At 40.2% G+C, this 27,991-nt stretch overlaps 2 protein-coding genes across 5 annotated transcripts; one reads left to right on the forward strand and one right to left on the reverse strand.

Annotated features, from left to right (window-relative positions):
* Positions 1-298: 298 nt before the first annotated feature.
* LOC113012201 (serine/threonine-protein kinase PAK 2-like) lies at positions 299-15,581 on the reverse strand. 4 transcript variants are annotated; one of them, XM_026152257.1, is made up of 15 exons: positions 15,285-15,581; positions 7,264-7,451; positions 7,032-7,135; positions 5,381-5,528; positions 5,269-5,285; positions 5,059-5,169; positions 4,758-4,878; positions 4,590-4,653; positions 4,415-4,463; positions 2,468-2,580; positions 2,256-2,373; positions 2,065-2,164; positions 1,754-1,950; positions 620-757; positions 299-459 (listed from the first exon to the last, which is right to left on the reverse strand). In XM_026152257.1, exons 2-15 carry the CDS (start codon positions 7,433-7,435, stop codon positions 373-375), a joined length of 1,539 nt encoding a protein of 512 aa, XP_026008042.1. In that variant the 5' UTR covers positions 7,436-7,451; positions 15,285-15,581; the 3' UTR covers positions 299-372. The 4 variants fall into 4 exon arrangements, with proteins under 4 accessions (XP_026008042.1, XP_026008039.1, XP_026008040.1 ...); XM_026152254.1 differs by having other exon boundaries at positions 7,032-7,138; positions 15,285-15,580; XM_026152255.1 differs by lacking the exon at positions 15,285-15,581 and adding an exon at positions 10,656-10,851 and having other exon boundaries at positions 7,032-7,138.
* Positions 15,582-16,566: 985 nt separating this feature from the next.
* hltf (helicase-like transcription factor) lies at positions 16,567-27,640 on the forward strand. Its single transcript, XM_026151895.1, has 25 exons — positions 16,567-16,703; positions 17,003-17,205; positions 17,337-17,503; positions 17,887-18,029; positions 18,124-18,209; positions 18,419-18,490; positions 18,726-18,917; positions 19,020-19,094; positions 19,188-19,248; positions 19,320-19,374; positions 20,113-20,180; positions 20,286-20,333; positions 20,755-20,865; positions 20,988-21,079; positions 21,194-21,337; positions 21,503-21,635; positions 22,168-22,303; positions 22,881-23,060; positions 23,232-23,347; positions 23,701-23,885; positions 24,002-24,124; positions 24,575-24,687; positions 25,765-25,945; positions 26,824-26,904; positions 27,060-27,640. The coding sequence occupies exons 2-25, from the start codon at positions 17,005-17,007 to the stop codon at positions 27,201-27,203; spliced, it is 2,907 nt and encodes a 968-aa protein (XP_026007680.1). The 5' UTR covers positions 16,567-16,703; positions 17,003-17,004; the 3' UTR covers positions 27,204-27,640.
* Positions 27,641-27,991: the final 351 nt, after the last annotated feature.

A 27,991-nucleotide genomic window follows, 5' to 3' on the forward strand; every position in this document is an offset into this window, starting at 1 on the left:
TATTAATTAAGCGTAAGGTTCACCTCTGTTCTGTTCTGGGCTTTTTAGTGGAACAAGTCGTAAACCAAGATTCTTTACGAATATGGCCCTCGGTGTCTAAATTAACAATGATAATGCATCGGTTATGCACAGATAACCAGTTTCAACATCACATACATACAAACACAAAACAAATGGATAACATATTATGGCTATATGCAGCTTTAGAACAAGGCACAAAGGTAAGATAAATATCTGTGTGGAAACACCGGGAAGAGTGGAGCAGCATTTTATGCCCTTTTGGAAAAAAATCATTAACACTAACACACTGCAGATAGTCGTCATATGTGGACCAGCAGGAGATGCTGGCTTGGAGTCTTTGCAGGCCAGGATTTAGCGATTGCTCCTGATGGCTTCCTTGGCTGCCAGGATGAGCGGGGTGAGGCTGGATAGAGGCTTCGCCACCTTCAGGAATGGATGCTGAATGGAAAAAAGTGGATATGTGAAATTTTATAAGTTAGGGGGTGAACTTAGATAACGGTGTACATAATTCACTGAGATGCATAAGAAAAAAAAAAAAATCTAGATTCAACATTTAAAGACATCTTGAATTTGGGTCGGATGAATAGGTCTTTTCTACCTGCAGCAGCTGTCTGCCTGACCCTCGTTTCTCCACGTCCATCTCCAGACAAAGGTTAAGGAAAGATCTGAACACAGGAGACAGCTTCTCTGGGTTCTGTAGCTCAGGGGTCCCATTGGTGGCGATTAAATACAATGCCTAAAACCAGGATAATGGCAAAGTAAGAAATGTAGGGCAAAATATTTTTAAGCACTAGTCTTTAAACACAAATGTAATTTCTTATAAATTGGATTGGGACAGTCAAAACACCAGATTTTTACCTTCACGGTTATTGTGATAAATTTCACATTATTGAGGTTTTTTTAAAGCAATAATGCTATCAGTTCAGTTATTTCCTATCTTTGCTTACTGTGTGTAATCTTTTGTGGAAAATCAGTAAAAACTGCCATAACTGCACAGAGCGGGATTGGATAGAAGCCAGACTCCAGTCATTACAGCCCTGCTATGAGCTCTGTAAGCCTTTCATATTTGACCAAAACTGCAACAATAACATGCTTGCGCTGACACATGCTTAGTGATAAGAAGGTGTAATGTTCCCCATGTTCATCATCTTACTTTAGGAAAGATTTTCCCATAAATTACTGTGCAAACAAAGAGAATCATCAACCTCAAGGTGGTGCTATAGGAAAAGTCAGAATTCTTCATTAAGGAATTGTTTTAAAAAAAAATGTTCCTGTCCATCTAGTAGATGCTGTCATATTTTTAGGTTTAAGTGAAGTGAAAAAGCGAACATCTATCCAAAAATAGAGGATCGCAAATGTCATCAGGGTTCAGCGTCTCAGCCACGAGGTTATAATGTAATGGTTTTCCATTCGGTAGTTGCTGAGGTATTTTAGCCTGGATCAACACGGTTGACATACTGACCAGCAGAATGTGCACATTTCCATCCACAGAGCTGTGACACATGTTCTATTTCCAACATCTTAAATGTCAGGATTTTCTCCTTTTTCTGCATTATTTCATTCTGAAAAAAATAGACTAACATTTCCTTTTTTATGATTTTCAAGATAAAACTTTAACAAAAAACTTGCAGCTTAAATCTCAGGTTCACATATTGAACCTGTAGTGGAGGTATTAGTGTAGGTAACTGTACAAACATCACAACAGGCATTGCTGCTCCTAACACACACTCACCCTGAGAGGATTTTCATTTAGGTATGGAGGCTCTCCCTCCACCATCTCTATGGCCATAATCCCCAGAGACCAAATATCCACTTTGGGTCCATAGGCTTTCCGGGTTACTACCTCTGGAGCCATCCAGTAGGGTGTACCCACCATGGTGCTGCGCTTGCTCTGCTCTGGGGTAATCTGAGCACAGAAACCGAAGTCAGCTGCAAAGAGAGAGAAAAATAAATTGAGATTAGAAGAAAAAGCAGTGTGTTGTTCTGTTCGAAGTATATTATCAATCCGTGGATGTGTACACATCTGCGTGCGTTCTCACTCACTGAGTTTGACTGATCCGTCCATCCCAAGGAGAACGTTGTCACTCTTGATGTCCCTGTGGATGACCTGGTTTGCATGGAGAAACTCCAGGGCCTGAAGGACCTGAACGTATGTAGGTAGGAAGATTATAATCCACCAAAATTGCAATAGACAAACTGTTTTCATTAGCTCGGCTGTCTGAGAAAGATCCTACCTCTCTGCAGACAGCAGCAATTTGAGCTTCATCCATACAGGTCTCTGTCACAACATCGGTTAGCGACCCGCCGGCCAGGTATTCCATTACCACGAAAAGCTCGTCTCCAACAAGGAAACTATAAACACGCACAGACGGTCGGATTTACAGAGCGGTCCACTCACAGCTGGTGTTGTGAGGTGTATTGTATGTTTTTCTGTGCAGCATGTTACCTGTCTACGAAGTTGACAATGTTGGGGTTCTTCAGCTCCTTCATGACCAGGATCTCATTGATAATTAGCTCCTTCTTTGGCTGCTTCTGCAAGTTGATTTGTTTGATGGCAACCTGCAGAAGACAAGATATTGTACATTTGCTTCAAAACACACACAAAACCTATCTGAGCAATCACAAGGTGCAACTAATTTTTTTCTGAATTTGGACAGTCAAATCTAGGAGATGTAAAATTGTAAAAACAAAAGAAAAAATAAACTGCTTTGTCAGCCATAACTGCAATATGAAAAATGTATATTCTTCTGATAAGGACTAAATGCTGGGGTTTGAAGTCTTGGCACAGACCCGGTAGTGTACTTGTACTATTAAAACACAGATTAAACAAATTTCATTAGCGATGGCTCATTTTTATCAAATCTCTCAGCTAGCAATGAGTGCGACAGCCAGCACGCCCAAGACTCGGCAGCATAAACCGCTGTAGGCAAGGACAAGATTAAAAGTATGATAAGCTTTCTGGTTTCCAGCTGTAGTCTGAGATTGATTGATTAATCACAAGATTCACAAGTTGCAAATGTTATTTGCAACTTTTTACATCAGAAATCTCTATAAGCTAATTCAGCAGAATGCCAGAATCATGAAATTCGATATCGAAATTAAACAAACTAAGTTTAATACAGTCAGTGAAGTACCACGTGTGGCTTTTGTGATAAGGCATATCAAAGTGTGTGCTGTGAAAAAAAGCATTTTTTTCCACTGTGATCTCCTAATATCTTCTTGGGGAAAAACCTACAGGGTGACGGAAACAAAACAGCAATATTGCAACATAGTTTAGTGCTTCTAACATATTAAAACTAGTGCTGTCAAAATTATCGCGTTAATTGTTAAGATCAACGCGAAATGTTTAATGCATTAAAAAAATTTAACGCTGATTTTGTTTTTTTATTAATTTCCTGTAATCTAAGACCTTTAAATTCATGAGCACCTCTGGAGGAGGGGGCAACAGTGTGCTATGCTGGCGTTTGGCCTGACAGAAATGATTAGAAGAAGAAGAAGAAGTGACACCATGCTACTATCTAGCTAACACTAGCTAACACACGCAAGCATGGACGAGGGCGGACTTTTGGGTGGAAAGTTTCTCTTTAAGAAGTTGCCTGATGGCTTGTTGGACAAAACGAGAGTAAGATGCACAATTTGCAACGCTGAATTCAAGTACCACAGAAGCAGTTCATCACTAGCGTATCACCTGAGAGCAAAACACCCAACTGAATCCACCTCTACGGGACCTCGCCAGTCTACGCTTCAGGAGTATGGTGCTTGTGGACGAATAACAAAAAATGTGAGAGAAAAGGTAACCAATTCCTTGGTTGTTTGGATAGCTAAAAACTGCCGACCAGTTAGCATAGTAGAAGATGATGGACTGAGAGAAGTCATTCGTGCTGCATCAGGAGATGAGTGTTACAATCTGCCCTCGAGAGGAACCATTGTGTCGAGACTGCACACTTTGTATGGGGACCAGAGGGCTCAGCAGTCCAGCAAGCTTGTGCAAGTAAGGAATGTCGCTCTCACCGGAGACCACTGGACTTCGGTGAACAACGATAATTACTTAAAATATAAAGAATAAAAAAATGTAATTGGAGCCAGGCTATTAATAAAGTAATTGAGATTAATCGCAATTAATAACAGAAAATTGTGAGATTAGTTAGTTAATTTTTTTTAATCTATTGACAGCACTAATTAAAACCACTGAAACTAAAGTGAGTATGTGCTGCGATTGTGTTTCTCTCACCTCAAGTAACTTCATGAACTAAAAAAACCCCACCAGAATGTGTTTCATAATATATTAATAACTTGTAAATAAATAATTAAATAAATAAATCCCAATCCAACTTCATTCTGAAAACTGAGGTAAATGTGAGGTAGACATTTTGGTAGTGGCTCCAACACTTACCTCTTGCCCTGTGGCAACATCGATGGCTGTGTAAACTGTGCCAGACGCTCTAGAAGTGAAAATTTCAACAATTACTGTACATAATTTATTCTACTAAACTTGTCATTTTGAACCAGCAACTTGCTACACATTCTCACATTTTTCAGTATACACAGTGGCCAGAATTAAAACTCACCCCTGACCGATCTTGTCATAGCGAGTGTATTTCTTCTTAGGATCTCCAATGCTCACAATCGTTCCTGAGAATCAGGAAAAAATAAATAAAGTGAATAGTGCTTCACCAGAGCCAAAAATACTGTTGGGCTGTGATTCATGATTTTTAGTGTGTGGGTGCTTTGCATACTTAGTTTTTCCATGATTTCATCATCAGTCATCTTTCTTGGCGTATTGTTCTGCTTGTCAGCTGCCTTAGAGGTGGCATTTCCAACTGGAGCTGGGATTGGTTCAACTGTCTTCGTGTACATCTGACACACACACAAAAAAATAAATAAATAAATAAAACAAACAAAAAAAACCCCATGAGTCCTGAATAAATACTAAACTTCGACTGAACCTGCTAGCAATTTTGACTATTAAATTCTTACAATATATTTATTTTAATTTACTGTCTAATTTTAGTTGTGAAAACAAAACATCAAACTCACTGATTTCGTGTGTTCTGGCCGTGGTGCCACGATTGGTGGCGGCGAATCAGCTTCATCGTCGTCGTCGTCATCCTTGCCTGATGGGGAGGTTGCAGTACCCTGCTTGCCTGGCTGCAACAATAAACGCATAAATAGCACTTTAGTCTGAATTTGCTGATGCAAATAAAGGCAGTGAATAAAAGTAGGAAAAAAATGAATGGAGCTACTCACCGACTGTGATCCTTTGTCTGAAAGAGACAAAATAATTCAAAGTTTAAGAACAGAAAAGTGAGCCTGCACCAAACCGTGCTTTTATTTATCTGCTGAGAAAAAGAAAACTAACCCGCGCCAGAAAAACTGAGGTATTTCTGTTTTCCACTGGTGGAGTCGAAGAACTTGAGAACATCAAGGACGGCCTGAGGATTTTGTTTCTGTTCTGATTTACTGATGTTGGAAGTTTGAAGGAGACGGGCCCACTGCTCTGGCATGCCCTGCACAAAAAGACCCACAGATACAATTTTTTTACAGTGAAGAGTATTTCATGCAGCTGGACATCCATTCTTTTTTAGCCAGTAGTTCCTTTCTCTCACTCTTACTTCCTTTAGCTTATGTCAATAATCTCTTTTTGAATAAAACAAGAACAAAAACAAAAAAAAGTCACCCGTCTTCTGACTTCCAGTTTTCAAGGGTTAAAGAATATAATACTTATGCTGACTCCACACAGAGGAGGGCATGAAATATTGCACGCCTGACCAAGAAATCTTACAGCAGCACAACAGGAAATTCCTGGGACTTTCCATGGCTCGTCACAGTGGAATCACTGGATCAACTTCTCTGGAAGCTCAGCTCCAGCTCTAGTTACACATGAGTGCACCAACCACCAAAAAACATCTAGAACATTTCTGAGTGAAGCTCCATGTGCAGGGGTCTTACAGTCACAAATGCATGCTACAAATTCGTCTTCTTTTTTTAAAAATCTCAGACAGCTGCAGCGATCTCATCTTGTCCCAGCAAGCACTGCAGCTGACAATCTCACAAGTTATCTTATTTACAGCAAGTATTTCCTAAGTGGAGATTTACATGGTAAACAAAGCTAGTCCAAATAAACCAGATCTTACAGAGATTAACAGTAATAACTTTTGCATACCACACTGAACTAACTGACAAATCTGAAGTTAGATTGCTGACATACCTAACCTATAATGGACTGCAAGTAAAAGATGTAATGCGATAATTGCATCTTTTACACAGCGACAGTAACTTTTAACTGCTTGCCTAGTATAAATCAGAAATCACTCCAATTATTAGATACTGAACCTGTAATTAACATGCTATAATAGAATTAATGCCTAAAATGTTTACATTAACAAAATGAATCAGGTAATTTAGTTTCTGCTCATACTACTGACTCTGAATCCACATAAGCACATATTAATAAACCAACTATGTTTAGAAATTATTTACTATTAAAATTTGCCTGTTCAACCTGCTCACGTCAAAATGCCTCTCGATGGAAAAATCATAAACTGATAAACAATTAGACCAAATAAATATATGATGTGGCACTGAGGAATGTAAAAAGATGACAGCATGCAGAGATCTCAGCTGTCTAATTAAGGGCTTTTTGCAGTGCTGGTGAAACTGGCACTGCAAAACCCGTCTCGCTTTGTTAGCCCTGTGACTGACTGCTAAGTGCCAACGATGGACGGATGGATGAAAAAAAAATTGACAACACAAACGTGTTTATTTTATTTTCATCTCATCATTTAACATTTTATCAATGAATAAGAAAAGCCATATTTTAATCAAGCCTGATGTTTACTCAAACATAAAAGAAGCATTCCCAGAGTCTTCCTTAAAGATATGATTACAGTTCATTAATTTAACACTCGATGTACTCTGAAGATACCTTAAGCCAAGGTATCAGTGAGATCAGTGCATGAATTAAAATCTCATTTTGCAAGTGAACACTGGTCATTGTTTAAGGTACTTACCGTGAATTCTCCAGTAACAGCATCAAAACCCACATGGATGGTGTGTTCAAAGTCTGATGGGGAGGAGATTTCAGGTCTGTCCTTATCCCGGTCCTTTTTCTTGCCTGCTGCAGACAAAGGTCAGAGGTCAAAGTTACATTCTTCCATGGCCACTCGTGTGGTCTTTTATTGTGGTACTGTGCAGTATATTAAATGTCTGGGTTTACTTATGTGTGTGTGCTCCACGTCTCACCTTTCTCTCCAAAGATGGAGATGATCTTGTTTCTAGGCTTCTTCTCCTCTGGTGCAGACGGAAGTGGCCGAGAGTTGTGATTGGTCGATTGGGCGTCTTTGACTCCTCCTTGGCTGCTCATCCTGACAGGGGGGGCGGGGGGCTTATCCTCACACACTCCGCTGTCACACATCTACACTCACCTCGACCTGCAGAATCAGGGTCCACAAATTTAACAGACATCCAGAAAAATCCACAAATTTCACAAACATCCAAAAAGCGCAGTGCACACTAAAACTGCGGTCCTCTTCTTCCTGTTTTTTCACATGTCGCAATACTTCTATTGCACGTTAGGCCAAGCTGTTAGAGAGAAATGGTTGCTGCTTCGAATAAAGCTTAGCATACGCCACACACAGAAAAAGAAGTAGCCAAACAATACATTTAGAAAGAAAAAAAAAAACTCACACAGACATAACTAATCCATCCATGCTGCAATGTGAGAATCGGCTCTGACTGTTGGAGCGAAGGGAACCAGCCAAATGTGAACAGGAAGCAACGCTGAACGGCAAAGTGACGTGCTGAGTCGGTTACAAATGAATGAGGAAGGAAAGCAGACAGAAAGAGAATAAGAGTGCGCAAATGAGTGTGACGCCAAATGGTATGACAAGTGTATAACAGGGGAAAAGACCAGCCCTAAAAAAGGGCCTGATCAGGGTAGTAGGGCCTAAAAACAGTGTTCAGACTGAACTTTAGAAGTTTGTTATTCCTTTCCTTATTTAGTTATATACTAGTCAAAAAAATAAATACATTTTATGTCATGAAATGTGTTTTCAACCTTTGTTTTGGTATGTCATTATAATCTCATAGAGAACCCAAACATATTCTGTTAGTTTGTTGTTTCAGTCAATTGGGTTTTTACTTTTTACCAAACACAAATGAACTCACTTGTGCAATTCAGAACTGGGTCAGTTTAGCACTTTATGTTGTCTTCAGTGCCACTGTGACTGACTCACATTAAAATCTGGTATTGGCATGTCGGCATGCTCAGACCGTTGCTGGTGGAATTCTGACTGGACAAAGCTACTGGGACGAGGTCTTCTAACCTATACTTCTGCCATTCATTCTGGATGACAAGCACATCCAGACACTTCCTGGCTAGCATTTAGTCCTGATATACCTCCTACTGAACACGCCTGAGATATGGCATGATGATATGTTCATTAGGGGCAGCCACGGCCCACGCCCACTGAACAGCTGCAGGTTGCATTCATCCAGTAATGGAGAGAAATTTGAGGAGTCCATGCACAGATAAAAGACAGTTTGGATCACATTCAGAAGAGGCTATACCATATATTTTCCATCATCAATATTTGAATAATATAGTGTCTATTTATAAAATCCATTTAAAACACAAACATGTTTCTTTTACATGTTGGATGGTCAAATTAACGACTGCCAAAGTCTCAAATGTTCAAGTACCTCCAGTGAGGCAAAAGCTCAGGATTCAGACTGTTCTAAGCACACCGTTTCAGACAGTTTCTGTACTCTTAGATCTGCATGATGTCAATGAAAGCACATGTCCTTATATGGTCATCTCAGACACACAAGTTGTCAGCACAGAAACCTTCTATTTGCAAGAAGCAGCCAATCAGAATAACGTTTAATGCTTCAGACAGAAGATGACCAAGGCTGTATATAATATAGATTAGCATTATTTTTAACTGTGAGTGATGCACTCAGAAAGTTATGCTGTTGAAGAATTCAAGAATATTAGTATTATAGAAAATGGGAGTAAGCAGAGGTACTGTACTTGTTAGGGCTGTTACGCTATGACAAAATATATCAAAACACTCGACTCCGGGTACACGACGCCCAGCTGAAAACACTTCACACAAGTTGAGTTGCACGAGATGCACAGAATTTGGTCATATCGCACAGCCCTAGTACTTGTTTATACATCCATGTTTCAGTTTTCAGGGAACCTCAGAAAAAAATTAACTTTTCTTACACCACCACATCTGAAATGCACTGTTATTAGATACTTTTAAGATCAATATTTTGCATAAAAGACCATCTCTTTAGAAATAGTGTGCAATAACAAACAAACAGGGACTAGAAATTGATGTAAGAAACTTTGTTTTGCTTCTTTATTGGCATGTACAGCATGATCATTAATCATTAAGCATCTCTTAATCTGTTGCATGAATAAAGTCCCAAACTATATAAAGCAACAACCAATGTCCGTATTTAACATGTGGCAAGTGCAAATTGCAGCTGTATTTTCTGTCCACCCCCCAAGTACATCTGACACATTGGTGCATTCATGCGTGTACCTAAATAGTCTTTTCACTCACCCACACATGCACAGACACATGTATATCATGAGGAGGCACTCCTAACCATCTAACCATAAAGAAGTGGCAAAAAACTAGCCAATCCAAGGCACAGTAGTAGCCGGCGAGAAAAATGTTTGCTTGGAGAATCACAAAAGGTCATTTCAAACGCTGGCTACAAGAGTAAAAAGTTTCTTAGTCATCTCTGAATTGTATTAACAACATAAAATTGTCTTATATATTAAGATATTTATCGTAGGGCCAATCTTCTTATGCTCAAAATAGTCAATTATTTTGGTCCCAATTTAAACACTACCACTTCTTACTTCCCCATAGGTACACATACTTGGGTTTATCCTAATATGGTGAAAACTGAGATTGCAGACAGACACGCGCAAACACAGAAACCCTGAACCTCAAAAGCACCTTTTAGGCTCTTGCAAAGCAAGAAGTTCGATCGGCTCTGAGCTGCTGCTTGCATTCTTGATGACATCACAGACAGGAAATAGGAAGCAAACAGAGGTTTCCTCACTTCCTGCGTCTGACCGCAGATGACACAGCTCGTACTAAAACAATATAACAAACGTGGCTCAGCTAGGTATACCTATGACCTCTTCTTTACACAGAAACCCTCCCCCTTGCCATAGAAGCTCTGCAGACTTGACTCGGTTGTAAAGTAAAATCAAAACACAGAAACTAAATCACTGGATTTCAACACTGATCCATTTCCATGATACATTAATCAGAGCCTTTGTGGGTATAAAATTAGTTCTATGTAACAGCCAAGCCCTCAGGCCCCAACATGGATACAGGCTAACATTTAACTGTCAAGGCTAAATACTTCCCTTTCTGCATAATGTCTGAATCACTGTACTGTAGGTGAGAGGCTTTCTCCTCTTCAGAGTGACTCAATGGATGGCTGTGTGTTAACTCTAGTTGGTTTTCACACTTTAGGTCAAGCTTTCTATTGTGGCAAGAGTAACATCAGCAACAAAGTCCACAAAAGTCCACCCACTCAAAATGAGGCACCCCCCTTGTGCTCTTTAAGCCCTGAAATCTCTTTAAGCTGTGAGCACTAACCTGTTTTGTGCTTCTTCTGCCCCTCAGAGAAGACCAGGTAAACAATAAAAACTGCTGTACTCCTAGTGGATCTGTGCACCTCTTTCTCTGGTGCTCATTTATCTACTTAGCTCTCGCCCTTTTCCTTATACCCCTCTCTCTATCTTTTCACCCTCACAGGGCAGGTCTTAGCAGGCTGCCTCATTCCTCAGTTATCCTAAAGTGGACAAGTGTATTCTTGCCCAAGCGGGAAAAACTAGACTCCATCCATCGTTGATATCCAATTCCACAGAAAATGTGTGTGTGTGTGTGTGTGTGTGTGTGTGTGTGTGTGTGTGTGTGTGTGTGTGTGTGTGTGTGTGTGTGTGTGTGTGTGTGTGTGTGTGTGTTGGGATGAATTTTGGGAGCAGGCTGTTCAGGCTGAGACACGTTGTCTCTCTGTAGGAATTCCATAGCCTGCAGGGCTGCAGCAGGAGCTGGGTGTGTTGCCCTGTTCATCACAAACACACAAGCCTTGTGCATACCTCACACACACACACATTCCCTGCCCTAAAACACACCCTCCTTCTGCCAATAGACGCTTCAATAGAGCATTTGATCGTGTTTCATGTAGCTTTGGGGTAAAACATAATAGGGTGGAGGTAAAATATCAATATGTCAGTATCACACTGCTTCCTCTTGCGGTACAATAATAAAACACAATGGTTAGGAAGGACAGCCACTATAAACCCAACAATCTGACGTACTAGAGTTACTGCTCATTCGTGGTGGAACTTCTCAAATGAAAAAGAAAGTGAAAAAGTGAAAAGAAGTTCTAGTACAAAAAACTCACAAGGGGAAAGATATCAGCGGAAAACAAATCAGCATACTAATAATCTGACATCTTTTCTTCCTGCCTAGCAGCTCCATTTTCAGCATTCCTTTATCCAGTATATCGCCTACCTTTGCACATGTATAAACCCTCTCACCCTTCCCTCTTTAACTTAATCTTCAAACCATTAAACCTGAGCTATACCTCTGATGCACTCATTTCTAATCCTGTCCATACCGGTCCCTCCCAGGAAAATTAGCATCTTTCGGTTAATCTCACCATCTCTAAGCAATCGTATTGATCGCATCATAGCAGGCCGCGCTACCATCTTGTAAATCAACCCTTTCACTCTTGCTTCTTTCCTTCTGTCATAAATCACTCTCAATTCTTGTCTCAACCTGCGCTTTCTTCTTCACTGTCCATTGCTTTGCATGGTTAAACCCAGGCATTTAAACTCACCCACCTTCACTACCTCTTCTGCTTGACCTCAACTGTCAACGTGTCCATCACCATCGCAAACAAGAAAGGGCTCAGTGCAGATCCCACCTCGACCTTAAACCCATCTGTCACTCCTCACCACTGTCTCGCTGTTCTCCTACATGTCCTGCACCACCCTCGCAAACTTCTCTGCCACTTCCTGATATAGTAATACAGTTCCTCTCTTGGCACCTTACCATATGCTTTCTCTAGCTCTATAAAGCGCAACCCCTGACCTTTTCTATACATTTCTATCAACACTTTCAAAGTAAACATTGAAGTTACAATCACAGAATGGCTGTATTACAATACCAACACTATTGTGGGCAACATGCAGTGACATTGTGGTGAGTCTCACTCCTAGCATAAACTGTGTTTGCATTTAGCTTTAAGCCTTTCAGCATAGCTTCAGGTAGCTGCTATTAGCATTTGCATTGTGCAGACTACTGAAACACACGGTGCACTTGTGTGTTTTTTACATGGCGGCATTGAGTACTGTAGAAATAATAATTTTAGACAACAGCCCAGGATCTAATGGTATTGAGCTTGCAATGATGTGAAACTGAAACAAAGAGAAAACTTTCACATTTAAGAAGCTAGACCCAATTGTTTTGCTTTTATGCTTTAAAAAAAAAATACAAAATTATTAAAGCTAGTCAGGTTTTCTTTCACCCAATCACCTAAGTTTTTAATTGAGCAGTTATTTCAGCTCTATTGAAATATGTTGCCTTTAAAATCCCGCCAAGCCAGCAACATGCCTGTGCCTATACCATTTCTATTCCTCATTCCCCACTCTCTCACTACATCAGGGTACTTTCTATTCTCTGTGGTTGGCTGTGATCAAGGGAAGCCTACTTCCTCATCCTGGAACTCCCTGAGCCACAAAGGGTCACAGGATCACTCTAGCCAACCAGAGAGCGGAGAACGCGGCCAGCAAGATGTTTACAGGAAGTGGACAACAAGTCTTTTGTATTCAGCTTCTATAAAAGGAAATTCTGTGGAGTACTTCCTGGAAGGAGTGATAATGAGTGATGGAAGGAGTGATGAAGCCATGCACACACACACAGCTTTCTTCCATCTTCCTTTCATTCAGTGACATAAATATGCAGAAACATACAGTTAGATGAGAAATCACACATTTATGTGCACCACACAGACAGACACACACACACACACACACACACACACACACAACACTGCATTTACGTTCTTCCTCTTCCCATTTACGTTCCTTCCCTGACCGTAAGTCTGACAGTAAATGAAGCATATACCCACATATGCCCAGCTGCACACCCACAATGAACACCTTATCCTGTTTTTCCAAACAGCTACTTCACCCCCGTGTCAACAGTTTAATGGCTCAAAATAATCAACCTGCAAGCAATCTGAGGGCTTTAGGCTTTGTATCAGGTACAGAACTAAACTCACAAATCAAAGTCGCAATGTTTTAGCTTCCTGCTCGACTACAAAAGTCAGTGTGGATGGAGAAATGACAGGCACAGATTTACAGATGTATAACACTTTTTGGCAAGCCCGGGTCACGTGACGCCCACATTGCTCCGATTTTCCAGGATGAAAGTTGTTTTGGCAAACACCTTTTAGAAAAAGTCATGTTTAGCTCTTGTTTTTAAAAAATGTCTAGAACTGACTATTTATAATTATCTGATTCATTTTTATACAGTCAGAATTGATCACGTGCTGGTTTACAGTGCAATGTCTACAAGTTTGTTAGAAAACTACTAAATTCGTGATTGTTCTTTATCAATTTTAATTAGAAACAACAACAAAAATACGTTTAAATGTCACAAAAATGCACTAATTAGGTTTAAATTTGACTTAAGTGTGTGATTTCTCTGCAAGTACAGGCTGTATTCATTTAAAGTAGGGCTGCCACAAACGATTATTTTGATAGTCGACTAGTCACCGATTATTTATGCGATTAGTCGACTAATCAGATCATCATCCACTGGACATAAAACTACAGCTTATTGCACCAGCAGCATCTGCTCTTATATAACTATCATTAGCTTACAGCTTTAAGCTTTTAAGGTGCTAACTAAAAATAAAGACAAGATGATAGTTTATTCAATTTTAATGAAATTTGCAGATTGTTTCGGTAAAGTTGAATAAACTCCTTGCTATCTAAAATATAACAGGACACCGGAGTATATTCTCCAGCATCTCACACTTCTGATAATCAGCTGTCTGCTTGACGTTTATTCAGCTGTGTAAAAACTATAACTTTAATCTCAGCCAAACCGATTTACTCAGGAACAAATAAAATACTAAAAAAAAAAAAAAAAAAAGCCAAACAACAACATTTTTAATTTATCTAAGTGACTCATATATATTTAACCTGAGTCGCGAAAGACGGCGGTGGGTTTGAAAACAATTTGCCGGGAGTCCGGTGTTCTCACGGCGCTAGTGACCTAGCCCCCGGCTAGCTATCGAGCTAGTGGGTAACAGACGTCTCCGAAAACGTCGGAGCGCTTTTGAAAATATGTGGTGTCCTGATAAACTGAGCCGATATTTGAGGTTTACACAGCTACATTCTCGCCTGAAAATATGTTAAACGTTTATTTTGTGACCCAGAAAGAATAATAAGAGTAATATTAAAACTAACTAGCTACCGCCATTGTTGGAAACTAAGCTGGGCCGCGCTATGAATTCTGGGACCCAGCTGCTTCTTCTTCTTCGGGGTTTAACGGCAGCTGGCATCCTTGTACATGCAGTGCTGCCATCTTCTGTTTCAGTCCGTTATTACACTCTTAAATCCTGCTATTATTCCTGCGTCTTTTGCGATCTTACAAAGCTTCAAACGACACGTCGACTATTAAATCAGTCGTCGACGATTTTGATAGTCGACGTAATCGTGACTAGTCGACAAATCGTGGCAGCCCTAATTTAAAGTCCATCTTACTTAAGTTAAAAATGTGGTCCTACAGATGTAAACCACATTCAAGAGTGCAACTTCAACACCTCACTCTCGGTACCGTCATTACTAAAGCAGGTTTTGCTTATTTATAGACTCATTTTTGTAGAATACATTCCAGCGGTTTGTGTGAACACAGTCCCTGTAGACTGACATCACTTGGGTTAATTATTATATTGCTCTGACAATATGACAATGTGGCGAAGCCAGCCACAAACCCAATTCACACTGGTATTTTGCCTCCTGTACTTTATTACAGTTTTTTTTCAATCTCATCTAGTGATCAGTATGATCTAGTGCCTTCTCAGTAATTATGGAAGGAGATGCTATCCGGTTTGGGTGCTTCCTGTGCCAGAAAAAGATCTAACCGAAGCAAAAATGTTTAAGACAAGTGTTGCACTGACTAGTGAATGAAGAAGTCTTAACTTACCGGTTGCTCTCAACCGCAAAACTCAACCGCACTCCGGCCAAAACTACCGAAACTCCGCCCCGTGTCTGTTTGTTTTCAGTCCGTTTAAAGCCCCGATTTGACGCTGAGATTTCACGACAGTCCTCGCGGGTGCGAAAAACGAAGCCGTCTTTTATCACGCTACAGTTTGCCTTCTTTTCTCTCCCCGAGTGTTTTCAACTTGACTCCGTGCTCGGGCCGGGGAGGAACCTGACGGAGAGGAAGCGAAACAAACCGAGCAATCGGAACCACGCGGCTTCCGTAGTGTTTTTAGGGCAAAACTCAAAGGCGCGTAAACGCAGCTCCTGCGCAACATCCGTGGCAACCACACCGGAAACAACAGATCTTTAATTTTCAGAATAATACCAAAAAGGGCTGTTCTGATGATATAAACGTATTAATTTCTTTTTTTAAAAAGGTGTTGATTAACTCATTCATAATTCTAAAACCTGGCACAATGATCAAAAACAAGAATTAGAATTTATTTTGTGGTTTTTGAAAAAAATGAACCCAAAAAATACTGTCATTTGTTGTATTTTCTATGGTTAATAAAATATATTGGACTAAAATTATGATGAGATATTGAGCTGTCACATTAACAGTAAACGGATGTGTAAAGTAAAGTACTGTCTAGATCAAAGATTCAGGTTTTGATCCATCCCCCATTTTTTCATATTGTAAGAAAAAGGTGAAATGGTTTCTTTTAATTTCTTTAAAAATGCCATCAGGAATCGTTCTCCATGTTTCTTGAAGGACTTTCATGGCTCCTCTTTGGATAGTGGTAGATGATCCCACACTTTTTCAATAATGTTCTGGTCCAGGCTCTGGGGAGGCCAGCCCATGCTTTCTAGATGGTATTATTTGGTGGCTTAAAATCGGTTTGCACTTTTTTGTGTATCATAATTCTATAAATTTTGACAAGATCACCTGTACCACTGGGGACCAACACGCAGATCCTCCACTGTATTTTGCTGGTTTCGTTTCTGATTTCCTCTGTAGAAGTAGAGGGAAAAGAAAATATGTAGGCCCCAAAGCATGGTGGAACCTGTCAAGTGATGTGTATTATTTGGGTGTTTGGTTTTGGTGGTGGTAAAGCAGGATGTTGATACAGGATGAGAGGTGTCTTGAATAAGGTTATCGCTGTCTAATCGCTGTCTAATCTCTTTTTATTTTACAACTCATTTGATGACTAAACGTGAATGCTCTCATATAAAAATGTCTATTTATTGGGCGATCTTTTTAAACGAAATAATAATTTATTTTGAAAATTAGTACCGGATGTTATAGAGCAACTAAATCCGTTTTTACTTTTTGAATAAGCAGCGGATGAAAGTAGCTCAAACGTCAACAAAATACGTCAAAAACAACAAACTACAGTCTTCGCCGAGAGGAAGTTAAATAGTATGAACGATTTGTTTCATGTCGACACTCTGTAACAGTCTTTTATTTGTATGGACACACTACACATGCTAACTCTTAATAGCTTATAAGTCTGTGTGTAGGTATAGGTTGAGAAGCTAACTTTATTATATTGTTATTTATATTATAGTTTAATCCCACTGTTTACGTGCTATTTCTGCGTCTGCGTGTCTTCGAATTTAGAATGCGTATTTTCTGTCGTTACAGTCTGCAGCTTATCTTATCACATCAGTCCAGAGTACTCTGTTATCTAAACTCATGTTCTTTCATCTCTGCTGCAGTCATGCAGTTCAACCGCAGGTGGAAGTTTGGTTGGGGCAGGTTCAGTGAGGTGGACCTCTTCACAGATCGCCATGAATCCAATGCAGAGACTCTCTCACAGGCCATCAGAGCTGCAGCGTCTGAGGAGCCCGATGCAGACGGCAGCGTGCTGTTTGGTCAGCTCAAGGGAACCGTGGTCGGCCTCAGATATTACTCAGGGGTGGTGAGGATCAGTCAGGGTCTTTTTTTATTCCTCTAGTGGACAGAGGAGACAACACAGATCAGTTCTACCACACAGGTCAGAAACATGTGGAGAAACCTGAAAAGCAAAAGGTGTTTTTACTCTCTGGACAGGTGAACCAAGGGGAGATGGTCGGTTTAGTGCGGCAGCCTCAGAATCCATATGACCGCAACGCAGTGATGGTTGCCAACATTTACGGAAATCAAGTCGGACACATCAAGAAGGAGCTGGCAGCAGCAATGGCTTACATCATGGACAACAACTTAGCTAAAGTAGAAGGGTGAGCTGCTATGTGCCCGAAACTATTCTCCCTTTCAGAAAATAGGACTATCATTACTTGAACCCCTAAACAAAAGTACTCAGGTGTTGCAGACCACTAAAATCACATTATTAATCAAACCATTTACTCCTTTTTTTGTACATATATTCCTTATAGTGTACTGTTTTGGATAACAAATGTAGGATCCCTGGTTTGCTTCCAAGAGAAGAGACAAATCCCTTTGGGGTTGTGCAGGAAGGGCATCTTCCTGCAAAAATCTGCAAAACCAGACATGACATCGTCAAAGTGACATTGAGCTGAGGCGCATGTTCATTATTAGAGGATTAATGTTGGCAAATTGTAATTTCCTACATGTACTAGTACACTTCTCATTACTTTTTCAGGGTGGTATTCTCAGGGACGAAAAACACCTACACCATGCCGGTGATGCTGTCCTTCTGGGGGAAAGAAGAGAGTAAAAATTCTGTACTGGAACAAATGTCACGCCGAGGATATAAGCTGAACACAGAGGGAGGCAAACTGAAAGGTACGCCCTGCACAATCGCTGGACTTAATTTACTCAAATTTAATGTGTGTGTATGCTCGTGGTTCTTCATTTACCTGCATGCGTTGGATTTCAGGCGACAATCAGCAGTGGTATAATAGTCAAGATGCTCGGGCATTTTCATCCAAAAAAGGTGTGACCACTGCACTAACTGCCGACGAGGTAAATAAATTACATTAAACGTTTTAGTAGTACTCTGTAAGCCTTTATAGCTTATAATAAAATAATAATAATAATTATACATTTTATTTATAGGTCCGAAAACACTCAAGGACACCTTACAAGCAAATAAATAACAAACTCATGGGATGGACCAACATGTATCTGTGTTGAAAACAATGTTTTTTTACTTATATTTTTTTTCCTTTCAGCTAAAAAATGCATTTGATAACCTTTTCGAAGGGTTGATGGAGAGTAAGGATGGAGAGAAAGAAGCTGCTGTGGTAGGTACTTAATCTGTTTATCTGTTTTTATTTATTACCTGCTTTTGTCTGCAATATGTTTGTTTTTAAACTTCATAAACAACAGTTAAATGCAATGATTGAGATCCATTTATTTTTTTTATACTGGAGTTAAGGAAAGAGTTTTGTATTTCTCTCCAAGCTGTCACTACATTTTGCTTTTCTTTATATGGGAGTGCAGCTTTAGTGTTTAACATACAACCGTCTCTCTTTCCAGTCTGTGGCTACTCCCCTCCTGCTCCATCAGAAGCAGGCGCTGTCCTGGATGTGCGCTCGGGAAAACAAAGCTGCCCTGCCGCCGTTCTGGGAGAAGAGAGGCGAGCTATACTACAACACCCTCACGTGTTTCTCTGCCAAAGAGCTACCAGAGAGGGTTCGTGGAGGCATACTGGCAGATGACATGGGGCTGGTAGGTGACACACAGATAGACATATTAAACTGCACACATCACATGATCATATTCTAACAGCATCCACAGTCAGCGTATATTGCACTGTTTCCTTTCTTTTAGGGTAAAACACTGACTGTAATTGCACTGATTCTCACCAATTTTCACAAAGGAAAGCCGCTGCCTGTGGAGAAATGTGTAAGTAGGCGTGTGTTGCAGTCTTTTCAGGCAATATGCTTCATGAGTAACTTGTTTTCACCAATTACAAAATGTGTGTTTATATGTGTGCAGGTTGAGAAGGTTTCGCCCATTAAAGCTAAAACGACGTCACAAATGGCCCTAACACTGGAAGGTACTGAAAACTTTTAACACATTTTATGATTTTGTCGAAATTAAATAAAAGATGTGGTGTGTTTGCTTCAGGAAGCAGCAGTGCAGTTGGAGCTGGAGTGAGTGGCACATCAAGTGGTTCTAACCTGTGAGTGTATTATTGATGTACATTTCACTCAAATTATACAACCTCAATTCCAAAAATGTTGGGACTCAGCGTAAAATACATGTCTCAAAAATAAACTGGGACAGTGGGACAGGGCCATGTTTACCACTGTGGAGCATCCCCTCTACAGAACTGTAAACATCCATACACCTTTCAAATTAATGATGCCTTTCCCAATGTGCACGCTTCCAATTCCACAGGCACTAAATCTTACCCAAGTCCATGCATTGATTATAGTGGGAAAATAATGTCTGTTTTAATGCAGTGCCAGCTGAGGACCCAAAGATCACAGACTTCAATAACGATTTTTAGCCTGTGCACAGAGATTTCTCCAGATTCTCTGAATTTTTTGATGATATTATGTACTGCAGATAATGAGGTATTTAAAGTCTTCACAATTTTGCATTGAGGAACACTATTTTGAAGTTGTTCCACAATTTGTAGACAGTTTTTACAGATTGGTGACCCTCTGCCTCCCTAAGATGCTCTTTTTATGCCCAGTCATGTTACTGATGTTTTGCTAATTAACATAATTAGCTGCTAAATATTCCCCCAGCTTTCTTTTTAGTACCACTTGCTTTTCCAGAGATTTGCAAGTCATTGCATTGTGTTTTTATATACATTTTACACAGTGTCACAACCTTTTTGGAATTGGGAACCTATTTTCTGCACTATTATATTCTGTGTTAGCTCATGACCCAATTCCCCTGTGTGAATCAGTACCCAGGAGGAGGTGATCTGTGTTGATGAACCACATGCAGTGAAGGCAGCAGATAAGTCAGAGAAAAGTAAGAATTGTCATCTCCACATGTTTATTTTAAAACTTTTGTTTGTGCATTTGTCACTCACTTGCATTTTTAACCTGACTTAACCTTAACCTGACCACTTAACAGGTAAGAGCAAAGAGAAGATGAAAGCAACCAAGAGAAAACCAAGCAAAGGTATAACTGTAACCTGTAGAACTGTGTACTTGTGATGTGGCTCAGGAGGTATAGAACATCATCTGCTAATTGGAAAGTTGGTGGTTCGATCTATGGCTGCTCCAGTCTGCATGCAAAATTATCCTTGGTGTAGATACTGAACTCCAAGATACACAGATTTACAGACAGTGTATGTGAATCTGTGCAATGAGTGTGAATGTACGATAGAAAGAACTTTGGTAGAATGAATGGGCGAATGAGGCATGTTGTATAACTGTGAGTGCTCAGATAGAGTAGAAAAATGCTTTAAAAGAACCAGTCCATTTACTGGTGAGAAAGTAGATGCATGATTGCACTGAACTGATTTCTTGTTTTGCTTCTAAACACTCTTAATAATCATTTCTTGTGAGTAAAATTATTGACTTGTATGCTCTTGGTGCAGAGGGATCGGTGTTGTTTGAGGATCTGGACTTTGCTGCTGCTCTGAGTGGCTCAACATCTGGCACAGGCTCAAAGAAGAAGAAAACAGACAAGAAGTCCAGTCTCACTCAGAGTGAGTTCCAACAGTGCATTTTTATTGAGTGTTTTATGTTTCTGTTTCTGTTTAAAGAAATAGAACTTGGACAGTCATTTAATATTTGATTTGGGCTTCTCTTTATTTTTTTACATGTGCAGTTGCTGAATCCTCCATCGCTGAAAGCCCAGATGACTTAAAAGCAAGAACAACTCTCATCATCTGCCCCCTCTCTGTGCTCAGTAACTGGCTGGTAAGAAGGCACACTTTGAAAGAACTGTATTTTTGCATGCCATAATAATTGGCTACAATTAAAGTTAAGAAATGTGTAGTTTTTTTCATCATTTTCCTCTCTTCTTTTATGCAGGACCAGTTTGAGCAGCACATGGACCCTAATGTGAAGCTGAATGTGTATTTGTATTACGGTCCAGAGAGAAACAGGAGTAAAAAGTTTCTGTCCTCTCAGGATGTGGTGATCACCACGTACAATGTCCTCTCTTCTGATTTTGGGGTGAGTATATACACAAATGTGTTGCAGTGTGGACTGAAATATTCACACAAATTAAAACTGAAGATAATCCAGCCATTGGGTACATTTTTTTAAATAATTCATAAGTAACTGGACTGGATTTTTCTCCTAGGAGATCCCTAATGTACTATAATGATTTCCTTTCAGAATAAGAGTCCCCTCCATGGGATCAGCTGGCTGAGGGTTGTGCTAGATGAGGGACACATCATAAGAAACCCAAATGCACAGATGAGTAAAGCTGTACTTGACCTGAAAGCTCAGAGACGCTGGATTCTTTCAGGTATCCCATGTCTAAATACACACACAGATTTCAATAGATGACAGCGATGGTATTGCAGGGTTTCTACCGGTCATTTAAAAGTCTGAAATGAAACTCAAGGAGATACAAGTTTTAAAATATTTAATATTTTCTGTAAATTTGTTATAGGTATAACATTTGAAGATGAACTGTTTCAGACTCATAAAAATATAAACTTTGTTAAACCAGTTTTTAAAGTGTCTACTTGCATTTATTTGTAATGCATTTATTTTAATGTGTATTTTTGTAGACTGGCACAGTAGACAGCTCTAAACTAATACCATAATTGTGACTATTCTGTGCTGTTTCATTAGCGTCTTCATCTACAGAATGAAAATAACAGAAATTATGGTAATTTCTGTTACATCACAGAATGATATTGGTTTGATAGATCTTAATACCACAACTGTAAATACCCAAATAAACAAATCCTCGACGACATCACAGTACGCCATTATGTTTTTTGAATATGTAGTAAACAGGCACACTCATTCCTCTTCCTCCTTCTCTTCAGGTACTCCCATCCAGAACAGTGTGAGGGATCTGTGGATGCTGGTGGCCTTCTTGGGTCTGAAGCCCTTTGATACGAGAGAGTGGTGGAACAGAGTGATCCAGAGACCCGTTACGCAAGGAGACAGGGCCGGCCTGCAGTGAGTGCTCAGAGAGCCTTTAACTTCTAGACTGCAGCACCGCATCAATCCTGCAGAGGGTGCCATTCACTTAAGAGTAGCAATAATCTTTCTGTTTAAAGCCTATTTGCTTTGCTTGCGTCTCCTTACTTTAATTTTAATATTGTTTGTGTTCCCTACTCCTTGCTCATTGTTGCATTCCTTGACTTTTAAAGTTTTTCTTTGTCTAAAAAAAAGCTTAAAGCTCCAGGGTCTAATCTCTTGTACAGAGAGCCTCGTATCCAAGTTTTTAATCAGAATCACTTTGCCAGAATCACTTTCACGTTACTGTGAAAGATCCACGACAGACCTGACCACTCGTTCATGCTTTTCAGCATACTTTTACTATAGCTCTGCAGCTCACTGCTGGACATATACCAACAACAGTCACTCAGCACAGACTTTAAGCTGGCCTGGCGTGATTGCGGTTGCCATGCAGGTGCGCCCGCCTCCCCTGCAGTGGCACCGCAGATCATGCCCCGCATTTTATGTGAGGGTATGATAAAGTTGTTTTTTGTTTTTTACAGTATTAGTCTGTGATACTTGCTACTGTGTGCAGACACCTTCAGACACTAGTGAAGTGCATCACCCTGAGACGGACCAAGAACAGTGAGGTGAACGGGCGGCCTCTGGTGTCACTGCCTGAGAAGAAAGTCTACGTGGAGCAGGTAGAGCTCAGCCAACCAGAAAGGGAGGAGTACGAGCTGGCACGCACTGAAGGAAAAAACACCATTGGCAGGTACGTGTGGAGCGTGTCAGTGTACTTGCGCAAGCATGCTTGAGAGTGACGAGTGTTTTTGCTAAGACAGAAAGTACCTGTGTGAGATTATTTGACGGGACATGTGACTGTTGATTCATCCATTCATGTCAAATGTTATAATAAAATACGATTTTACGTTCATTTTTGCAGATATGTAGCTGAAGGTACAGTCTTGAGGAATTATGCTGATGTGCTTGCCATTCTCATGAGGCTCCGACAGCACTGCTGCCACCCTGACCTGCTGGCAAAGATGTCCTCAGATTTAGGTAAAATCTGAAATTTGTGAATTAACGAGATCAAAACTTTTGAAAACACCCGATGATCAACCTTATCAATGAGGAAACTCATTAGTGGGGATTTTGTTGTTTTTTGCTTGATAATTAGGATGTTTTTTACTTTGTTCTGCTGCTATCTTGAGCTCTAACGTGTTGAGTTAAAATATAAAGATACTTTAGGCAAACAGTTGACTTTGCTGGTAAAACCTTTTTCTTAACACTACCTGTTCTGAGATAATCAGTCAAACAAGTACTTGTATAATACAAACATTAGAAATGTTTCTCCTTTTTCCAATTACTTCGTTTGCTTATTTCTTTCCCTCCTCATCACTTTCTGGCTTTAGGTGCTGCAGCAACACCGGCAGAGCTGCGGGAGCGTCTCATAGAAAAGCTGCGGTTGGTGCTGGCCAGCGGCTCTGATGAGGAGTGCTCCGTGTGTCTGGACTCGGTCCGTCTGCCCGTCATTACACACTGCGCCCACGTATACTGCCGACCATGCATCGCACAGGTCATCAGCACTTCGGGACAGGTATATGTGCATCAGGCATTTGTAAATTAGCTGTCATTCTACATAAAACAAATACATATTCAGTTTCATTTAAATTCATATTCCTCTCTTTGCTGATGCTCCATATGTTGGCACAGGAGGTGGCGCACTGTCCTCTGTGTCGAGGTGAAATCAAGACCAGTGAACTGGTGGAGTTTCCACAAGAGGAAATGGAAGAAGAGAATATTACAAAGCCTGAGAGGTGGAGGACAAGCTCAAAGGTACTCACTTTAAGTAGGAGAAAATAACAAACGCACTCAGTAGACCCTAAAACAGGAGCCATCCCTTAAGCTTAATTTTCAACACATGGTAAAGCTTCAGCTAGTCTTCGCTTGCTTTTGGTACTGGGTACTTTTATATCAAACAGAACATGAACACAAACACTGGAATATAACCAAGGTTAAGGTTTTTCTGATTCTCAGCATGTGGCTGTTCATCACACCTTGTGTCATTAAGCCCATGGTGCACACATGGAAACTCAAGTGACTGCTAATCTCTAAGCAATCAGTGGTCTGATATTTTGTATATAATAGAGCAGATTAGTTCTCTTTCACAACTTTAGCTGAGGTGGTGCCAAAAACTTAAAGCAAGCAGGTAGCTCCACGGTTTTGATTTGGCAGGGGTGGAAAATGGGTTTGTTCTGTGCCGTGTGAAAATCTGTGTGTTTGCAGGTGCAAGCGCTCATGGGAAATCTGCTCAGGTTGCGATCTAAAGACAGCAGCATAAAGTGTTTGGTCGTCTCTCAGTTTACACGCTTCCTCACCATCCTGGAGACTCCACTCAGGTAAACAACACTAAGATCATAGATTCAGGATTTGCAGTGATTGCTGTGGCTTTGATGGAGGACGGCAAGACAATAATGACGTAAGCAGTATGAGTGACAGATGGGATTAAGTTGGAGAGGGGCTTACATCAGGGATCAGCACTGAGCGCCATCTTGTTTGTTTGGTGATGAGCAGGTTGACAGATGAGATCAGGCGGGAGTATCCGTGGACTATGATGTTTGGACATTGTGATCTTAAGTGAGAGCAGGTAGCTGGTGGATTGAAAGTCAATGGAAGCAAAAAAGAATACATGTTCGTATTCTCGTATTAGAGGGAGGCTGGAGGAATGGTGAAGATGCAAGGAGCAGAGGTAGTAAAGATGGATGAGTTTAAATACCTGGGATCAACCCTCCACATCAACGCACTGCACATAAGAGAGTGTAAGAGTGAAAACAGTAGTGAGACATGCTTTAATGTATGGTTTGGTGACATTGGTACTAACAAAAAGCAGTAGGCTGAGCTAAAAAATGCCAAGATTTATATTGGCAGTGACCATAATGAACAAGAAATGGTTATATGAGAGCAGTTTGGAGACAAAGTTAGAGAAGTACAGTTCAGGTACTTTGGACATGTAGCTTAGTGGAGGGTTAGTGGATAAATTAAACAAAGGATGATGGATATGGAAGCAGGAAGAAAAAAGGAAGACCTGCAGAGGACATGCAGAGAGTTGGTGTGACAGAAGAGGATGCTGGGGTAGGATGAAAATGAGGCGGATGATCTGCTGTGGCGACCCCTAAAGGGAGCAGCCGAAACAAAAAGGAGTAGGAGCAGCTGTGGCTTTGATGACCAGGGAAAAAATACAGTGCAATAAATAAAATTTATGAAGGAAGCTCTAAATGTGTCTTCTATTTCAGTAAAATTCAGCTAATCATTTCAGTTACTTTTACTATTATTAATGATTGCTTTAAAGCCTATTGATTTATCTGCTACAAGACAGAAACTAGCACTGAAAACATACAGACTGTGGTGTAAATGTAATTGATTGTATTAAATATTTTATTTGATTGGTCATCATGGAAGTGTTTCCTCCTCACCAGAGAGCATGGCTTCAGTTTTGTGCGTTTGGACGGCACCATGACCCAGAAGAAAAGGACTCAAGTCATCCAGGAGTTTCAGAGCTCAGCGGCCGACAGCCCCACCATCGTGCTCCTGTCACTCAAAGCCGGAGGAGTGGGGCTTAACTTGACCGCTGCCTCTCACGTTTTTCTCATGGACCCCGTAAGTACAAAGCCTGGTGGAAGCAGACATTCAACCACATAGGTTGGTGGCCAAAGACTAAGTTATGTAACAAATTGATAACATCTAGGAATCATGTTATCAAAGATTGAGATTTTCTTTGGTGTATGTAGTGGAGGTAGACTGACTGGAATAGGCGAGGAACAGGTCTCTGAACATTAATTAAAGTTTGTTAATCTTTTTTTAATCATTAAAAAAAATGAAAGGAAAAAAGAAAACAACACAAATACCATACATGGCTGTGTGACTAGGTCAGGACTTGGGCTCTTATCTCATAACTAAACTGATAGAACTGGTATGCATCAGGATCTGGCTTGCTTTACCACCTAAGGATAATGTTGAGGTAATGCTCACCGGTCATTACTTGTGCAGATGCCAACACTGTGCCACAATCATGTATATTCACACCGGATGGATGCTTGACTCACTGAAGTTTATTAATGATCAGTTCTGCTGCTTAAAATAATCATTAGTTAACTGAAATAAAGTGATGGTAGATTTTCTGCAGAACATCTGATCTTTTTCAGCTGTTGCAGCGGGGAATCCCTGTGGCTGCATTGATGTTTCACAGACTGACCTACTTGCACATTTGTACCTCCAGCCTAGCCCAGCAAGCTGCATTGGTTGCACCGATGTAGCTAGCAATGTCATGGGGGTTGCATCACAAGTCAAAATGGCATCAGAGTGCACCACTACTCAGCATTCATTACATCCCGTTAGATGTTTGTGCACAAGGATGACAAAGACGATCTCTAAGGATCTCGAATCTCGAAATCTATCTTGTCATAGAAGGTTTTCAGGAATAAATATTGCATATTTTCAGTTACCGTGAACTCTCTCTCTCTGTGTTTGTGTCTTAGGCATGGAACCCAGCTACTGAAGAGCAGTGCATTGACCGCTGCCACCGTTTAGGCCAGAAAAGGAAAGTTGTAGTCACTAAGGTCAGTAATTTGGCTCTCACTATTTATAGTATTGGAAAGACATATTTTGCTTTTTTCTGATTAGTGATTTTTTTTTTTTTTTTTAATTTAAAAAAAGATGCTAGATTACTAGAGAACTAATCATGTGACCATGTTTGTGTTTTTTTTTGCTGCAGTTCATTGTGAAGGATTCAGTGGAGGAGAATATGGTGAAGATCCAGAGGAAGAAACAGGACCTGATGGAGAAGGCATTCGGATCCACCAACACTGACAGGAAGACATCTCGCATCGATGACATCGTAGCTCTGATGGAGCTGTAGACGTCTGGTACTGGACTTGAACTGAAGCGTTAACACGAGTTACAAACAATGATTTGCATTTGAACCGTAACCATCAGTTATTGTGTATTCGTTCGCCATGGTCAGGCATAGTTTCTGTTGATGATAAATGTGCTCAACGGTTTTTAAGTCACCATTTTGATACAAAGATGCAGGACGTACCACTTGGCAAGCATTCATATTATTCAGCTGTGATGTTTAGCAACTGCTACTCTTGATTTACATGTTTTAACAAGCCAATACTGTGCTGATTACTGGAAGCGGCTGATAAAGAGATTAAGGTTAATAATTAAAGGAGGTGAAGGTTGGACAAACCTAACTACCTTGTAACAGTTAACTTTTCAGTTTTCCCCATGCAAAACTGAACAGTTGTGAGAGTGTTTTTTTTTATGACTCTAAAATTAAAGAAATGCACATGACTGATGTAGTACATCTGTATCTGCTATATATAACTAAATACAACAGCTTCCAGATGTTAAATGAAAACTTAAATGAAGAAAAAAGGATCTGTGACACATCTGTTGTCACACCACGTAAAAGAAAAGTAGAACAAATGATGGCAGCATGTTCAGTAAACGTCTGAACCATCTAACCAACCTCTAAAATGGATTAGTTTCCAAAATAAAATGCAGCTTTAAATAGTTTCCAAATCTCTTAGTCAATATAAAACCAGACATTTTGGCTGTTTACACTTGATTCTCCACAGCCTTGACATTTGACAGAAATCAAATAGCACAGTTGCAGCACGACATCCAATAACAAGTACAGTA

The sequence above is a fragment of the Astatotilapia calliptera genome, chromosome 19 (genome assembly GCF_900246225.1).
Source record: "Astatotilapia calliptera chromosome 19, fAstCal1.2, whole genome shotgun sequence".
Classification (NCBI taxonomy): domain Eukaryota; kingdom Metazoa; phylum Chordata; class Actinopteri; order Cichliformes; family Cichlidae; genus Astatotilapia; species Astatotilapia calliptera.

What these genes read in the sequence shown, in the direction of transcription:
- LOC113012201 (XM_026152254.1), bottom strand. Translation starts at nt 7,435, where the DNA reads ATGTGTGACAGCGGAGTGTGTGAGGATAAGCCCCCCGCCCCCCCTGTC. An exon ending in TGAAATCATGGAAAAACTAA is followed by an intron (nt 4,654 to 4,757) that starts GTATGCAAAGCA and finishes CCTGATTCTCAG; the next exon opens with GAACGATTGTGAGCATTGGA. An exon ending in CAGGCAGACAGCTGCTGCAG is followed by an intron (nt 460 to 619) that starts GTAGAAAAGACC and finishes TTTTCCATTCAG; the next exon opens with CATCCATTCCTGAAGGTGGC.
- hltf (XM_026151895.1), top strand. Translation starts at nt 17,005, where the DNA reads ATGCAGTTCAACCGCAGGTGGAAGTTTGGTTGGGGCAGGTTCAGTGAG. An exon ending in TGGCAGATGACATGGGGCTG is followed by an intron (nt 18,918 to 19,019) that starts GTAGGTGACACA and finishes CCTTTCTTTTAG; the next exon opens with GGTAAAACACTGACTGTAAT. An exon ending in GGAAAGTTGTAGTCACTAAG is followed by an intron (nt 26,905 to 27,059) that starts GTCAGTAATTTG and finishes TTTTTGCTGCAG; the next exon opens with TTCATTGTGAAGGATTCAGT.